The sequence below is a fragment of the Herpailurus yagouaroundi genome, unplaced genomic scaffold (genome assembly GCF_014898765.1).
Source record: "Herpailurus yagouaroundi ecotype Mexico unplaced genomic scaffold, PumYag 216, whole genome shotgun sequence".
Lineage (NCBI taxonomy): Eukaryota > Metazoa > Chordata > Mammalia > Carnivora > Felidae > Herpailurus > Herpailurus yagouaroundi.
This window is the reverse complement of record NW_024412447.1, coordinates 3,835,828-3,854,680: the sequence shown is the minus strand read 5'-3', so window position 1 is coordinate 3,854,680 and position 18,853 is coordinate 3,835,828. Positions and strand designations below refer to the sequence as shown.

At 44.4% G+C, this 18,853-nt stretch overlaps 1 protein-coding gene across 3 annotated transcripts in view; it reads right to left on the bottom strand.

Annotated features, from left to right (window-relative positions):
- WIPI2 (WD repeat domain, phosphoinositide interacting 2) overlaps nucleotides 1–18,853 on the bottom strand; it is a 39,789-nt gene that overhangs the window by 18,486 nt on the left and 2,450 nt on the right. For 2 of the 3 annotated variants that reach the window (XM_040455786.1, XM_040455785.1), the window contains exon 2: nucleotides 13,999–14,081. The exons of the other annotated variant lie outside the window; for it this stretch is intronic. In XM_040455786.1, coding sequence (XP_040311720.1) covers nucleotides 13,999–14,081 — 83 coding nt within the window. The remainder of the gene's footprint in view (nucleotides 1–13,998; nucleotides 14,082–18,853) is intronic. 3 annotated transcript variants of the gene reach the window in all.

The following is an 18,853-nucleotide window of genomic DNA, read 5'->3' as shown; positions in this document are numbered from 1 at the left end:
ATCTTGCCATTTGCAACAACATGGATGCACCTAGAAAGTTTTGTCCTAAATGAACTAAAGACAGAGAAATATGAATACCACGGGGTTCCAGTTCCTATGTGGAATCTAAAAGAAACACACACAGAGACAGACTCCTAAATACAGAGAACAAAGTGGTGGCCGACAAAGGGGAGAGAGGTGGGAGGATGGGCAAAGGTGGGTGGAGGGGAGTAGGAGGCACTGGCTACTAGTTGTGGAGTGAGTAAGTCACGAGGATGGAAGGAACAGCACGGCGAACGCAGTCCGTGGTGCTGCCGCAGCACCGTATGGTGACAGATGGCAGCCACACTTGCGGTGAGCACAGCACCATGCAGAGGTGCTGAATCCCTAGGTTTTACGCTTGCAACGAACGTAATGTTGTGTCAACTATACTTCAACTGGAAAAAAAAAGGTAGGTCAGGAGATAGATAAAAACAAAGATACGCAGGTATAAATCATTGCCATGCTAGCAGCATTTCCCAGTTTGGAGAGAAAAGTCTGTCCTGGTTGTCCAGGAGACTGCCTACTGACACAACCTCCCTGGGATCTGTTAAGAGCTCCACTGGCCTTGTGCAGAGCAATGGTACTCATGGGATTCTCACACAAGGGGTCCACATGCTCTCCATGTGAGCAAGTGTTTTCTGAAGGCCTTAAGAAAAGGGGAAGGGAAGACACATCCAAACTGGAAAGGAAGAAGTAAAATTGTCACTCCTTGCAGATGACATGATACTGTGAATGGAAAAACCTGAAGACTCCACCAAACCACTATTGGAACTTATAAGCGAACTCCGGAGTCACAGGAGACAAAATGAACATATGGAAATCGGTTATGTTTTATACACTAATAATGAGCTATCAGAAAAAGAAATTAAGAAAACAATCCCGGGGGCGCCTGGGTGGCGCAGTCGGTTAAGCGTCCGACTTCAGCCAGGTCACGATCTCGCGGTCCTTGAGTTCGAGCCCCGCATCAGGCTCTGGGCTGATGGCTCAGAGCCTGGAGCCTGTTTCCGATTCTGTGTCTCCCTCTCTCTCTGCTCCTCCCCCATTCATGCTCTGTCTCTCTCTGTCCCAAAAATAAATAAACGTTGAAAAAAAAAATTAAAAAAAAAAAAGAAAACAATCCCGTTTACGATTGCATCAAAGACTATCAAAATACCTAGGATTTTTTTTTTTTTTTTTTTTACACAGAGAGTGAGAGAGCATGAGCAGGGAAGGAGGCAGAGGGAGAGAGAGAGAGAATATTAAGCTGAGTGTGGAGCCTGATGCAGGGCTCGATCCCACGACCCCTGGGATTGTGAATTAACTAGGAATAAATTTATCCAACATGGTGAAAGAACTGTACTCTGAAAACTGTAATGATGAGAGAAATTGGAGAAGACACAAATAAGTGGAAAGATATTCCATGTTCAGATTGGAAGAATTAATATTGTTAAAAGGTCCATACTATCTAATGCAATCGAGAGTGTCAACATAATCCCTATCAAAGTATCAATGGCATTTTTCACAAAACTAAAGAATCCTAAAATTTGAACAGAACCACAAAAGATTCTGCATGGCCAAAGCAATCTTCAGAAAGGACAAGTAGGCTGGAATTATGCTCTCTGATTTTGAACTACACTACAAGACTACAGGAAAACAGTATGACACTGGCACGAAAAGAGACACACAGATCAATAGAATAGACCCTGAGAAAAATCTCCTGCATGTACGGTCAACCGATCTATGACAAAGGAGGCAAGATATACAGTGGGGAAATGACAAGTCTCTCCAATAAACGGTGCTGGGAAAACTGGACAGATACATGCGAAAGAACGAAACTGGATCACTTTCTCACACCATACAGGAAAGAATTAAAAATGGATTAAAGAATGTAACAGTGGAAACCATGAAACTCCTAGAAGACACCGCAGGCAGCAAACACGTTGACATAGGTTTCAGCAACATTTTCCCGGACCAGTCTCCTCACGCGAGGGAAACAAAAGCCAAAATAAACACACGGGATTATAGCAAACTAAAATGCTTTTGCACAGCAAATGAAATCATTGACAAAATGAAAATGCTACTTACTAAATGGGAGAAGACATGTGTAAATCATATATCAGGTCAATATCCAAAGTCTATTTAAAAAACTTACGTAACAACACCAAAAAACCAAATACCCCAATTAAAAAACGGGTAGAAGACTAGAACAGACATTTTTCCAAAGACATACAGATGGCCCACAGGCACACGAAGATGCTCAGCGTTACTAATCAGTAGGGAAATCCAAATCAAAACACAGGGAGGTATCTGTCAGATTTACTATTAACAAAAACACAAAAAATAACAAAGCGTTGGCAAGGATGTGGAAAAAAGAGAACCTTCGTACACTGTTGGTGGGAATGTAAATCAGAGCAGCCACTCTGGAAAGTATGGTGGTTCTGCAAAAGATTAAAACAGGACTACCGTATGACCCAGCAATTCCAAGTGTGGATATTTATCTTAAAACAAACACACACACAAAAACAACCAAAAACACCAATCCACACAGATATATGCATTCCTATGTTCACTGCAGCACTGTTTGTAATAGCGAAGATCTGAAAGCAGCCTAAGTGTCCATCAATGGATGAAGGCATAAAGATGTGCATACACACACCGACAGGGGAGTATTAGCTACAAAAACAAATGAAATCTTACCATCTGTGACATGAACGGACCTAGAGAATATCAGGCTAAATGAAATAGGTCAGAGAAAGACAAATACCGCATGATTTCACTTGTATGTAGAATTAAAAAACAAAAACAAAAAACAGAACAAACAAAACAGAAACAGACTCACAGACACAGGAAACAAACTGATAGTTACCAGAGGGGGAAGGAGTGGGTGGGCAAAATAGGTGAAGGGGATTAAGAGGTACAAACTTCCAGTTACAAAATAAATAAGTCATGGGGACGTGACGTACAGCACAGGGAATACGGTCGGTAATACCGTAATAACTCTGCACGGTGACAGATGGCAAATGGACTTACCGTGGGGATCATTTCATAATGTACACAAATGCTGCCCCGCTATGATGTGCAGCTGAAGGTAATACGATATCGTACGTCAATTATACTTCAAAAAAAAACTGGCAGGGGCGCAAGGGTGGCTCAGTTGAGCATCTGACTTGGGCTCTGTCCCCACTCTGTCAGCGCAGAGCTCGTGTCAGATCCTCTGTTCCCCCCCACCCTCTCTGCACCTCCCCCACTCACATTCTCTCTCTCTCACAAATAAAGAAAACACGAAATAAACTTGGAAGTGGTGAGATCCACGAAGAGGGCTGGTTTTAACAAGACGGGAATCCCTGCTTTGCCACCTGAACAGGCGGGAGATGGGAAGATGGGAGGGTTGCAGGTAGACAGACCGTCAGCTGAAGGTCAGATGAGGGAAGTCCGTGCTCAAAGTACCGGTTTATCTTTGAAGCGTGAGCAGTGGTCAGGAGCTTTGAGGGCCATAGTGGTGGGAGGTTTAAGAGTGAAAACAGCCGGAAACAACCATCTCAGAGGGCAAGCAAATACAGTTATTAGAAAAATGCAGGACCATCAGTCTCCACCTGAGGCTGTGATAATAAATGCAAGTTCAACTAGTCAGAGGAAAAGTACATCAATTCAATAGATGCAGGAAAAGCGTGACAAAATTCAATGCTTATTCATGGTAAAAACTTAGAAACTTGAGACAAGGAAGAAACTTTTTCAATCAATAAAGGACATTTATGAAAAATCTACAGCCATACTTAATGGTGAAAATACTGAATTCTTCCTTTTAAACCTGGAAACATGGCAAGAATGCCAATTCTCCTCACTTTGTACTAGAGATTTTACACATTGCAATAAGGCAAGAAAATGAAGGGGGAGGGGCGCCTGGGTGGCGCAGTCGGTTAAGCGTCCGACTTCAACCAGGTCACGATCTCGCGGTCCGGGAGTTCGAGCCCCGCGTCAGGCTCTGGGCTGATGGCTCGGAGCCTGGAGCCTGTTTCCGGTTCTGTGTCTCCCTCTCTCTCTGCCCCTCCCCCGCTCATGCTCTGTCTCTCTCTGTCCCAAAAATAAATTAAAAACGTTGAAAAAAAAAATTAAAAAAAAAAAAAAAAAAAGAAAACGAAGGGGGAAAAAAAAGGCAAAAGGACCAGAAAGACGTCAAACTATTTCTATTGCAATTGTAAGGCATCTACAAAGCAACTATTAGAACTAATGAGTAAATTCAGCAAAGTCACAGGATACAAGGTTAAAATACAAAAGTCAACTGTATTTTTACAGACTAGCAGCAGACAAATGAAAAAATGAAAAAAATCCATTTACAACATTGTCAAAACCCAAAATATGAGTAATAAATTTTAAAAAGATACATGACCTCCATGCTAAAACCCACAGAACATCACTAAGAGAAAAGATAAAGAAAATTAAGAAAATTAAAAATAAATGAAGATCTATATAAATGGAGAGCTACACCATGTTTATGGATTGGAATACTCAATATTATTAAGATACCAATTATCCTCAAATTGACCTCTAGGTCCAATGCAGTCCCAAGCATGATCCCAGGTGACTTTTTTGTAGACAATGACCAACTGACTTTAAACCAGAAAGGCAAACTATCTAGAATATGCAAGGCTACCTTGAAAAAGAACAAAGTTGAAGGCTTACACTGTGGTACTTCAAAATTTTGTATATAAAGTTATAGTAAACCAAGCAGCGTTACTGATACAAAGACTCACAAACAGATCAATGGGAGAGAATAAAGAGGAGAAAATAGATCCACACTTACAGGGTTGTTTTTAGGCACCAAAACAATCCAATGAGGGAAGAAAAATCTTTTTGACAAATGGTGGAAGCTACAGGAATCCATCAACGGGGTAAAAAAAAAAAAAAAAAGGAGCCTTGACTCACACCACACACCAAAAGTAATGACATGGACCATGGAACTAAACATAAAAGCTGAAACTATAAAGCTTTCATAGAAAATGTGGAAAATATGGAAAAACATCTTCATGACCTGATGGTAGCCAAAATTTGTTCAGAAAGGACAGAGAAAAAATCATAAATTAAAAAGAGGGTAAATCAGATCTTACCAAAATTCAGAATATTTGCTCAAAACATAAGACAAGCCATAGACAGAGAAAAAAAAATTCATAAAACGTGACAAAAAATATCCAGAAATTTAAGAACTCTGACAACACAATAATGAAAAGACAAACAATGCAATTGAAAAGGGACAAAATATCTGAACACACATTTCACAAGAGATAAGCAAATGCCCAGAGTACCAGTTTGCCTCAGTCAGGTAAGCGTCTGACTCTTGATTTTGGCTCAGGTCATGATCTCACGGCTTTGTGAGTTCGAGCCCCGTGTCAGGCTCTGCACAGGCAGTGTGGAGCCTACTAGGGATTCTCTCTCCCTCTCTTTCTCTGCCCCTTCCCCACTTGCACAGTCTCTGTCTCTCTCAAACAATAAAGAAAAACAAACTTAAAAAAAAAAGATGCAAATGGCCAACAAGGGCATGCAAGCGCCCAACGTGATGAATTATCGGGAAAATTCAGATCAAAACCACAATGAGATCTCACATCACATCAGCATGGCTAAAGTGAAAAAAGACTAGTTAACACCAAATGGTGGTGAGGACGCAGAGCCACCAGACTCTCACACAGCACTGCGGGGGGCGGGGGGGGGGGCAGCGGATACAAAATGGGACAGCCTCGTAGGAGAATCTAGTGGTTTCTCATAAAACAAAACACTCTTTCCATCCCTAGATATTTAGTTAAGATAAATGAAAACGTACGTTCACAAAAGGATTTGTACAACAATGTCAGTAACGATTATATTCGTAATTAAAAACTGGGGAAATTGTGGATGTTCGTCAATAAAACAATGGACAAATTCACATATTTATATACCGGGCAACAGAGATGCGTTAACAGTATGGATAAACCCCAGGAACATGACGCCGAGTATAAGAAACCTTAGCGAAAGCACGTGCTGCGTTCCCACAATGTCTGTTCTATTACAGGCAAGTCTAATGTATAGCAGAAAACCCCAGAACACTGCTCGCCTCTCAGAGGGTGAAAGGGAGTTGGAATGGATCGGAGGGAGGAAGCAGAGTAAGAGGGAACATTCTGGAGTGATGGTAAACCTTGATCGGAGATGTCTGATTTGTCAAAACACAGAATGTTTACTTTAGATTTATACATTCCACTGTATGTAAATATTATCTCAGAATAAAAGAACAAAAACAGTGAACTCTAGTTAGTAACATCCATGCTTAAGTATTTAAGCAAGTACATACTGATGCCTGAAACGTGCCTTGAAATGCACACAGGTAAGGTGGATCGAGGGCTAGATGCGTGACAGCATGAACACAGTACAGTGTTAACAACAGACTCCCAAGCGGTGTATGTACACGTGCAGCTGTAAAATACTTTCAACTTGTCTGTGTTTGAAAATTTCCATTAACAAATGGTGGGAAGCAGACATGGTATGTTGTGCGTTCGCCTAAATGCAAGAGCAGGAAAGTGTGCGGCTAGTGCGCTGGGGTGTTTGCTTATTTCTTCCATCAACTACAAGCTTGGAACTTTTTGGGAATTTTAAGAAAAAAATGCAGGTATGATTTTAGAATTTTTTTGGTGGTGGGAGGCCATAAAGCTATTTTAAAGAAGAACAATTTTAGGTTCATTTATTTATTTTTGAGAGGGGTAGGGATGAGCAGAGAGGGAGACGGAGAATCCCAAGCAGGCTCCATGCTCTCAGCCCAGAGCCGGACACAGGGCTTGAACTCATGAACTGCAAGATCGTGACCGGAGCTGAAGCTGGATGTTAAACGGACTGAACCACCCAGGTGCCCCAGTACTATCTTTTTTAAGGGCAACTTGGCAATATCTACTCACTTAAAAAATGTTCTTCTGTTGAGTCTATCTTCTCGACTCCAGGAATTTACCTTATACCCTAACTCACAAGTGCGACAAAGATGCTCACTCAGCAATTCCACTCCTACAGGTAACCATCTACTCAAGAGAAATGAAAACCTATGTCCACACAACAACCTGCACACCAATGAACGCAACAGCACTATTTACAACAGACAAAAGTAGGAGGGACCCAAGTGTCCACCCACAAAACACGGCGGAGCCACGTAAGGGAATACTATCGAGCAATAAAAAGAAATGAAGTGTTGGCACGCTCTCCCGCACGGATGAACTCTGCAAACGTTCTGAGTGAAAGAAGCCAGTGGCATCTGATTCCATTTATCTGAACTGTCCAGAGCTGCCGACGTGCAGAGGCAGAGAGTAGATTAGCGCTTGCCCAGGGCTGAGGCGGGTGGAGGGAAATGGGCAGTGACTGCTAATGGACTCAGGGTTTCTTTTGGGGATAAAAATGCTTTAAAATTAGATTATGGCAGGTTGTCCACCTTAGCAAATATACGAAAATCCACTGACTTGTACACTTTAAACCAGTGATTTGTACGGCATAGAAATTACATCTCAAAAAAGCTGTTAAGCCACACAGACTATTGGCGAATTGGCATCCTAAGATGTTAAGAGCCGATGTAAGAAGCGTAGGGCATCAGGGACGGAGGGTGGACACTAGTTGTCAGGCGGAGCCTCTGAGGAGGGGGGTCTTCTGGGAGACCCCGGCGCCCTGAACCCTGCCACGCTCACGCGGGCCTTGAGGTCTCTCAAACCACCAACTCACATACGAACTACTGGGTTTTCTGGGGGAAACCGCTACAACTCATCGGACTACCAAAGGAGCCAGGAACTAGGAAACGACCGAGGCCCCGCGTGCAGGGCTGACGCACCAGGTCACCCCGCAGCTAACGCGTGTCTGGCACCACAGAGGAAGCGGCAACACCCCGAAAGGATTCGCTTCAGGGTCAGAGTTCCTTTACGTCCGTGGCACCGAGGGCCTGCATCTTGTTGGGAACGCAGCCACCGGTCTTCACGGACTATCGGGTGGTTTGGGTCTGTTAATTTTCTACCGTGCGGTTTCAAGAAGCTCTTTGCCATTTTCACATGACACCACACTCCCTAGAGCACGTTTCAACGCGGAAAGATGCTCAGAGCGCACGTGCCCAGCACGGTCACCTCCCGGCAAACTCAAGTCCACACAGCTCGGCCCTCCACGAAACCAGGGTGCACATGTGTAGGGCCGGTTACAGGGCGCTGCAACTGAATGAACAGCAAGAGAAACAAGGCCAAACGAGGCTGAACATTTGTAATTATTGGAGGTGGCCTGTTAAGGAGACAATGGCACCGATGAGCACTCGAGCCACCACTAAGAAAGTGTGAACTCGATGACCTCAAGGGTCACGGAAAGCTTTGCTCTCAAGGACCATTCTACGTGGCCTTGGCCACAGTTTTTGACAAACATTCTTCCTAGAGATACCCTGTACAAAATTTAAGAAACAAATTCCTTGATTTAAATTTTTTCTTAATGTTTATTTTTTTTAATGTTTGTTTATTTTTTAGAGGGACAGACACAGAATATGAGTGGGGGTGGGACAGAAAGAGAGGGAGACACAGAATCGGAAGCAGGCTCCAGGCTCCGAGCCGTCAACACAGATCCTGACACGGGACTCGAACTCACGAACCGTGAGATCATGACCTGAGCCAAAGTCAAACGCTTAATCGACAGAGCCATACAGGTGCCCCTTTTTCTTAATGTTTATTTTATTTTTTGAGACACAGAGTGTGAGCAGGGGAGGGGCAGAGAGGGAGGGAGACACAGAACTTGAAGCAGGCTCCAGGCTCTGAGCTGTCAGCACAGAGCCCAACGTGGGGCTCGAACCCACAAACCATGAGATCACGACCTGAGCTGAAATGAGATGCTTAACTGACCGAGCCACCCAGGCGCCCCTAGAATTACTTGATGTGAAAAAGAACGCTAGGGACATCCGATTCTTGACTTCCGTTCTGGTCATGATCCCAGGGTCATGGGATCAACACCCTGTCGGGCTCCATGTGGGGCATGGAGTCTGCTTAAGATTCTCTCTCTCCATCTGCCCCTTCCCCTGCTGGTGGGCTACCCCCCCCCCCTCGCCAAAGAATGCTGTTTGCTTCTGCTGGCACTACTTAGAACTGGCAATGAGAACACCTCTAAAGCACTAAGAAGCGAAGAAGAAACCATGAAACACGTGACATAACACACTTGTAAACGAGGCGTGTCTGTCGGATGCCTGCAGCTCTCAAGAGAGGCAAGAGCCCAAACCTCATCACGGCAGATTTACGCAGAGAGGCTACTGGACCTCTCCCCTTAAGATCCAAAACTATACAGCCCACTGAAATTGACACTCAAACCAGCTGTGTGTCTAATCAGAACGATCTCAAAAAGCACCGTTTCTCGACCCGTAGGACGCAGATGATGCCTGTCCGGTCAAGAAGGGTTGGTCTCCCGAGGAGACGCACTCTAGGTCTGTGGAGGCGCTGCAGATGTCGAAGCAGGCACTGGTCACTTTCGCTGCTTATGTTCGATTTCACAACCGAGTGCCTCCTGACGCATAAAAGTTTTCCTAGCTCAGAAACTTAAAAATGCAAACACGCACAATATAGAATGTAAAAGAGCCAACTTTTCCTCCCAACCTAAGTGATACTTTACAAATAACGACCACACACCCTTCACAGGGAAGGGAGACCACACATGTGCACATTATGCATCTTCACACACACAAAGGACAGAGAGAAAGAGAATGACAAAACAAACAGGCAGGCACAGACAGTGGGCAAGGCGTACACGGGAGCTCTTGCAACTCCAGAAATTACAATAGTACGATAGGAAAAAATCTTCCACTGATTCTGGGCAAAAGGTTTTCTGTTGCTGTTGTTTGAACAAACAACAGAGAAACAAGCAGTTGTCCATCTTGCTCTTCCCAAGACCAGTTCTGGCTCATTTTTTCTGTAACAGCAACAGCGACCGAGAGCAAAGATCTGAGTTTGTAATGCATGCTTGAGATTATGAGGGAAAGGCCAACGCTGGGCCTGCAGCAAACAGCGAGGCCAGGCATCAAGTATGTTCTTTGCTCTGGGTCTATTTGTGGAAAAACTCCAGAGAACAATCTCGGTTCAGCAGTTAACCTGTTTTTGAAGGGACGTTCTTTTATCTACTCCATAAAAGTGTATGTGAGAGGGGAAAGGCGCAGAAGGCTCCAGGAGCAAAAGAATTCAATCACTTCCAGTTTAAAGTATTAACCCTCGAAAAATTCTTTGTCCACTTCATCATCTATTTCTAAGGGTCCAAGTTCACTAAGGACAAAGGAGCCTATGTTCCACCTCACGGCGTTGGTCAGTAAATACCCACTCTTTGCACAGTATTATCAAGACATCACGTTTTGGTTTTGTTCCACCAAAAACCTTTAAAAAACAAGACACCAAAAAATCAGTAAATAAACTTCAAGGAATCAGGTGAGTCATTAAACTGATTCAATTTGAGAAGTAAAGACCAGGTTTTGGTCTTCTTACCCCCTTTCTAAGCACTGGGTTCCAAATGGCGGCGTGGTGGGGGGGATGGATTCTGTGGATTTCAAAGCAGATGACCCTATTCATTACAGCAACCAGGTCATAGCACAACTCGGGCTCCCCTGGGTACGGTGTTAGTAAAGGTTTGTCATTCACAAAGGCCCAATGGAATCCAGAGACCGGCTACCCTTCTTTGAAGAAGCCCTATCGGGAACAATCCTGCGTGGGGCCACGGGGAAGTGGGGAGGTGGCCAGTCTGGAGATCTGCACAACTCCTGGCCCCACTCGAGATAAGCAAGCACACTAGCTCACAGCTATCTTATCACCCACATCACATCTTCTGGCTCCATACTAGAAAGAAAAGCTTTCTGGAAGGAAGATTTAGTGAACATCAGCAGGCCAAGTCTGAGGACAGAGGAGGAGCAAAATCTAAGGCAGCCCACAGGAAGCGTGGAGTCAGGGCCGCTGATTACATCCCTAGGAAGGGCCTGGCTGCTGGCCTTTGGGCAGCAACAAACAGCGGACTTGCAGGGGGTGGGACACACCCTCCCGATGGAGGCGGGAGGCAACAAACAGCGGACTTGCAGGGGGTGGGACTTGCGGGGGGGGGGGGCCCACACACCTGCCCGATGGAGGCGAGGGGGCACCCGAAGGCTTACCTGCCTGCCGGGAGGAGGCCGAAGCCTAGGAGGGGCCAAGGAAGCCTCTGACCTCCTGGGGGACCACGAGAACTTCCTATTGCAAGCAATTGGCAGAAGAAACGAGATCGTCCCCCCAACATCTTCATCTTAAGTTAGCAGGGGTGGGGATGCAGGGGGTGGTATCTGGGTCTGTGCCGGCTGCCATGTGCCTAGCAGAACGCTGGACACGAATGTATTTACTCGTTCTTGGTCTTCCTCCATTTAAGCGCAAGCGGCAGGAGAGCAGGGGCTGCTAGCGCATCGTCACGGGCGGGGCAGGCTGGCACAGAGCAGGCCCTCTGCAAGCGCCCCCGGAGTGGACGGACCCAAGGGTGAAGGACACGCCTATCCCGTTACTCGATGAACCGCCCTCCTTCAGAGATCTGGAAGGTGAAGCGGAATTCCAAAGTGGAACGCTCACTCCGGAGGGAGCAAAGCGGACGACACGGGGCCAGTCGCTCGGAACGGGGGTGCCGACGCCGTTCGGAGGGAGGAGACCCCACTCCCCACAACTGTCCGCTCGCTCAGGTACGTGAAACGGCACATGTTAAATCTTTCCCCGAATCCAAACCCAGTGTGACTCATTACAAGCATGTCGTGAGTACGGAAGCCCTAATTCTCCCACAAAGATTCTTTTTTTTTTTTTTAACGTTTATTTATTATTTTTGGGACAGAGAGAGACAGAGCATGAACGGGGGAGGGGCAGAGAGAGAGGGAGACACAGAATCGGAAACAGGCTCCAGGCTCTGAGCCATCAGCCCAGAGCCCGACGCGGGGCTCGAACTCCCGGACCGCGAGATCGTGACCTGGCTGAAGTCGGACGCTTAACCGACTGCGCCACCCAGGCGCCCCACCCACAAAGATTCTTAACTGAGGTCAGGCCACAGGCAGCCTTCAGGGCTGCTCGTTACATACAAAGAAAATATTTACAAACCACATATCTGACAAAGGACTAGTACACGGAATATTTAAAGAACTCTGAAAACCTTACATTAAAAAACTCCAAATCTGCCTATTAGAACACAGGCAAAAACACGGACGTGTCACTAAAGAGAACATACACGTGGCAAATAAGCCCACGACAAGATGCTCATCATCAGCCACTGAGGAAATGCAAATCAGAACCACAATGAGACAACACTGTTCATTATCGACCAAGGTGGTACAATGAAAAACAGCGGTAACACCCACCGCCAGCAAAGGTACAGAGGAACCAGATTCCTCAGACATCACTGGTGGGAATGTAAAATGGTACAGCCGCCTGGAAAATACTTTGGCAGTTTCTTTAAAAAAAAAAGGGGGGTGGGGTCCTACCATATGACCCGACAATTGTATTCTTAGACATTTATCCCAGGGAGGTAACAACTTATGTTCACACAATCTCTATACATGACTGTTCACAGCAGCTTTATCTGTAATAATAGTCACAAACTGGAATCAGCCCAGATGCCCTTTAACAGGTAACTGACGATACACTATGGTCCATCCATACCCCAGAATATTTCTCAGTAATAAAAACGAACTACTGACACATCCAACCGTTCAGATGAATTTCCAAGGAATGATGCTGAGTAAAAACAACAAAACAAAACAAAACACAAAACAAAACAAAACCCAGTCCCAAAAGGTTACATATTTCCATTTCCATGTCATTTTTGAAATGACAACATTTTGGAGAGGCTAGATTAATGGCTACTAGGGATTAGGGCTGGGAGGTAGAGACAGGTGTGGTTATAAAAGGGCAGCGGGAAGGACCCTGTGTTGTTAGAACCAACCAGCATCTTGGCGGTGTGTGGGGGAAACAGGAATCTGCAAGGGCGTTAAGACCATACAGAACTTAGGAAACACAAACGCATACAGGTAAAACTGGGGAAACCTGATCAGGAGCAATCAACTTTGCTATCCTGGTTGTGGTATTACACTGTGGTTTCGCAAAATGTTACCATTGGGGGAAACCGGGAGAAGGGTATATGGGGTCTGTATTATTTCTTACAACTGCGTGTGTATCTACAATCACCTCAATTTAAAGTTATGTTTTTAAAAACAAAAATAAAGAGCAAAACATTACAAGCTCACTTATATAAAACAAAACCACACACAAACACAAAAGTATATCTTTATGTGTGTAACTACATACATGCACAGAAAACAAGTTACGTATGCAGGAAAAGCCCAAAGCTTTCTAGCAAATTCTCTCTGGGGAGGAGGACTCTATGCTTACCGTTTACTCAGCAAGTCCTACTGCGCGCGCACACACACACACACACACACACACACACACACACACACAAGAAAATCAAAGAAACTGAGATCCAAGATGAACTAATCTATCTGAAGTCACAAATAAGTGACTGAACAAGAAGTCAAAGCTCATATGACCCTTCTGCAAGTCCATATTGCCTCTGACATGCAGGCCACTCGAATGCCATAAGATGTCAAATAAATCATTCCTATGGGGGCTGTGAAGTTTTCAGTTTTCTGGAAGTGGTTTATAACAGAAAGATAAATGGTTTCACTGGCATTTAAAATGGGGAGAAATTACAGAACACTACACACAGCATGATATCGTGTATTGAAAGACAACCCATAAAACAAGCATCTCCGCAGTACATTTATAAACACGCAAACACGCAAACACGCACACCTTGGAGAACGCGTACCACCTGTTCACAGCTGTCATCCCAGGAAGCCCAAGGTCAAGGAAGAGTACTGGTCAAGGGGTGTCTGGACTTTAATCACAGTGTTAGAGTTTGAGAATGCATTCCAATTCAAGTATACTTTGTCTATTTTTTTGTTTTGTTTTGTTTTTAAGAAGGGGGAAAAATAAAGCAAACACTTACTGCATTCATAGATCTGTTCCAGCTTATCCACAGAAGAAAGGGAGAAAAATTTATAACCGGACTTACTACCAACAGCTAGGGACCTGCAAAAAAGCCAAATCAGAAATAAGAGCTGATACGTGTAGACAATGATAATGCAAAAACAAGCTCCATGTTACCAACTAGTAACCATCACCTCTACTGAAAATTAGCACGAGTAATTTCACACAGTTTGTAGTGGGTGAGTGCTGGCTGAGCAGAAAAGAGGCAAGGGGCAGAGCCAGGTGCCCCAGCTCGCAGCCAGGAAAAGGTGAAGGTCAATAAAATACAGACCTTATTCTTACTGAAAACCTACAAAACCTTAAAGATTACTTTGACAAATAAATGGAAATAATCAGCCCTTAATTAATGATCCCCTCAAAACAAAGTGGGGCTCCTCAGGTGATCTGCTCTATGTGTGAGTCCAAAAGCGAAGAAGGCGGACGCCCCGAATTTTAAACAAAGACATTTACAATGGTGGACGATGACATCCTTCTGCCTCGGCAGGGCCACGGCAAGCGCAGCTCAATCACCTATGTGAAACTATAGCTGAGCAGTGGGGTGGAAATAAAACAGACGGAAAAGATAAAATCACTCACACCTGACGCCAAAGCCACGGCTTTCGCCAGGAGGCCTGAAGGGAGCTCACGGGCTCCCCAGCTGCCACCCCCGACCCTGTACAGGTACAGTGGGCCACTGAGTGAAGCAGTTCCCCACCGGAAGATTACTACTCTCCAGAAAGTGACTGACCGCGGGGGGGGGGGGGGGGGGGGGGGAACAAAAGGAAGTCCAGCTCTGAGAAACAGAGGACGAGCCAATCAAGCAGGATGCGTGGGGCGTAGGAGGAAGCAGCGACTGGATGGTTCTGAATCTAGTGTCTGGAAAAATGTGCAGACAAGTGGAGGCAGAAGACAAACCAGAAGACTAGAAAGACTGAACACCGACGTTTCCTAGCGGGAGTATCTGCACACCAAGACAAAACTTAGGGCTACTTCAACGGCTATTTCATCTATTAAAAACTTGAGATTTCCAACCCTTCTCTTGCCCATAGGTAGAAGAAATGTATTCCAAGAATGGAGCTACTGCAAACACTATGAAATTTTTAAGTTGTAATTGGTTCATCTTAGAAGTATAAACAAAAGCAAAACTCTTTGGGGCACCTGGGTGGCTCAGCCGGTTAAGAGTCTGACTTGATTTCGGCTCAGGTCATGATCTCATGGTTTGTGAGATGGAGTCCTGTGTTGGGCTCGGCGCTGAGAGCGTGGAGCCTGCTTGGGAATCTCTCCCCCCCGACCCCAAAATATGTAACTAAACTAAAAAAAAAAAAGCAAAACTCTTTCTACCTTTTTTTTTTGCAAAAATACTTCACTGTTTTGAATTAATTGTGTCAATGAGGTAATTAGATATTTTTACCTGTAAATAATTTGAAAAGCAATAAAGAAGCCAACAAAAACATAAATATCCAGGAGAACTAAAAATAAGACAAAAATCTCAGCAGTCTATAACTTTTGGGAAATGTTTTCCAGATAACTAATGGTTGCTATCTTAAGCACCGATAGATTCTTTCTATTTTTGCTTAAAAAATGAAAAAGGTGTTCTTGTATATGCTTTCCTGTATGCCTATCACAAGGGGGTGGGAGATTCTTAACATTTTCCTGGAGTCCTATGGGAGTGATCATTAAACCTACTGTACTATTACAATACGGTGACCCTCTCAGACCCTACCAAGGAGATGAGGGTTTTGTGTGTGTGACCACAAATGGTCAGACTGTAGTGTTGAGCTGCTAAAAATATTTTCCATTTATTCTTTTGCAGAGAGGTGTCACTTCCTTGTGACCCTCTCCCCAGGATTAACAGCTCCTCTCCCTTTCTAATTTGTTGCCTTAGAAACCCAATCGCCAACCTTATTGACACTATATATAAAATAAGCTTAGGGAGGGCTTCTTTCATGGGCAAACTTAATGAGCTTTAACTGGTTTATGAGAAACTAGATTTTGATTCTATGCTCCGAACAAAAGAATCTGTCAAAACTGGCCTTTGGTGATCAAACATCAGAACTTTGATGTCCTTACAAATATTCAGAAACTGCTTTAGGATATTAAATACCTTAGCTACAATTTTAATTGCGTGGTTTGTAAAACTGCTGTGCACCTCCATCAATAAGAAATACAAGCACAAATATTTCGATTATTTTTCCCTATATATCCACGGAATAGTTCAAGTATATATTTTATCAGTAAAAATGGATGTTTTATTTTTATTTATTTTTGAGAGAGAGAGAGAGAGAGAGAGGGGGGGGGAGGGGCAGAAAGAGAGGGAGACAGAATCCGAATCAGGCTCCAGGCTCTGAGCTGTCAGCACAGAGCCTGACACGGGGCTCAAACTCAGGAAAGATGAGATCACGACCCAAGCTGAAGTCGGACGCCCAACCGACTGAGCCACTCAGGCACCCCCTAAAAGTGGATGTTTTTAAAGGGTGGTAACACCAATGATCAGGTTCATACATCCCTCTTTGGGACTGATCCTGCTTTTAATAATTTCTCATGATTTGCCTGACCATACAATGGCAGACATATTAATGGGAGAGGCACAGTAACAAGGAAGTTTGAAATTCCCTTATTAAATAACCTTATCCCCCAATAAATGTTTGTGTAGTTTTTTTTTTTTTTTTTTTTAAGGTAACACAATGAGATCTTTTACTGCCGAAGGAAAAAAAAACAGCTTACTATCCTAGAAAAAAGGTTATATTTACTCAGTCCCACGTTTCAACACCATAGCCCGGCCTTCACCTGTGCCTGGTGTCAAAATCCAGAGACCCTGTTATATAGTCTTGAGACGAGGCCTAAGTCCTTTGCCAGGATGGGAGAGTGAGTGCTTGTGAGACATGCTGAGGGCCAATCCTCTTTATTTTCACCACACCCCCCTTTATTCCACTTCTAGAGCTTCCCTAGGCTGCCAATCCTGAGCCTTTTGGGGATTCTGCAGTTTATGCCAGGTTGGCTCTCTGCTTTCTCCACCAGCAATCCGGGATCACCTTCCTGTACTACTTGCTAGCTTCTAGAATGTTGCTAGTGACTCCTTCCTCATTCTCCCTATCCTATGGGTTTCAGTCTTTTAAAATATTTTTTGAGTGGCGCCTGGGTGGCTCAGTCAGGCTCAGTCGGTTGAGCGACCGGCCAACTCCTGATCTCGGCTCAGGTCATGATCTCAAGGTTCCGGAGGTGGAGCCCCTTGTCAGGCCGGTGCGGACAGCCTGCTTGGGAAGCTCTCTCCGATCCTTCCTGGCTTCCCCCTCTCCCCACGGTAAATAAATAAGCTTAAATATATATCTTTGGGTAATTTGTTGACTGACATTTCAGTAGGGTTTTGGGAGGGGCCAAAACAAATGCCTCTGTGTGATGCACCATCTTTAACTGCAAGTCTATCACTGAATTGAAACTTGAGCGCTCAATATCTAAAAGATAGTGAATTTCCACTAAAAAAAGCGTGAATCAGATCTTTCTCTTAACTCCTTTTTCTTTCGTAAACTCTTACCAGTAGTTAGTCCCGAAAGGCTTTCCCTTCCTACTATCTTACTTGATTAGAGTTAGGTGGCAACAGTCCACACGCATAAAAAGGAACCCAAGGAGGACACCTCGTAGACCCTGGGGCCCTACTTAGTAAGTCTGCTCCACAGCAGGCTCTTCCCGCAGCTCCCAGCATTTCCACCGCAGGCCTCCAGCTGGTTAGCCCTGATGCCTTGACAACTCAATAGCAGCCGAGCAGAATTCATCTTTTGCCCCAAACCGAGTCCCCATAATGGAATCACTGTTCACACTAGACCCAAACCAGAGACTTGGGAGTAACCTGAACTTCCCTGCACCATGCCTGTCCCACGGGTCACACCAAGTCCTGATGGCTGACTGGTCTTTTCTCCACGGGCCACTGCTGTTGGACAATATCCTCCTGGGTGACTGTCCTGCCCTCCTCCAACACTCCCTCTACCCAGCCGACAGAATGGCCTAAAACTTTAAGGTTGAAGGATCCTTAAAGACCATCTACAATCAAGCCTCTCGATTTACTGATGAGAAAAAAGCGGACAGAAGTGACTTTCCCAGAATAACAACTGTCACTGTAGAAGAAACTCAGTTAAACAAGCATCTCTATAATTTTCTGGACACTAACAACTTCAATCCTGTCAACAGGAGACCGGGAGAATCAAGTCCCTTTCTTTATTCTACCCCTTTTTGAAGTGTAGTTTAAAAAGGACATCGCCAAATCACAGATTTGGCATCCACTGGAGGAATTTAGTCCTTGACATTTCCATTTCAGGGATACTCTTACTAGTTTGTTAACTTCAATTTCAAAAGCCAAAAATTCCTCCAAAGTAAACTGTTCAAACGGTTACTTTCAGAAACCAGCATTGGAACTAACCAGTTAATAGCGAGATGACTGAAAACAACTGTTCTCAGTGCCTCTTTCACTGCTCTAACTAAAAAATAAACAAATAGTAAAAAAACAAAACAAAAACAACAAAAAAAGCACTTCTTCATACTTTTAGGATGAGAATCCTAGGAAAATTAACACAATATTTGAAACCATATTACTAGTACAAAAAGCAGGACAGATAGTTTGGTGTACAGGGAATATTCTTTTGTTAAGCATTATTGTGTAACATACGTGTATTCTATTAAGTGAAATTGCTTCCAGATTTTCTCACTGAACACAGTGAATGTGGATCCTAGACCGACAACCTTTGTCTTGTGAAAAACTGTGTTCTTCTATTAAATTCTGGAGACGGGTAAAGGAGACAAAGGGGTAAACTGTATAGCCTTTCCTCATAAACATGTCTATTTCT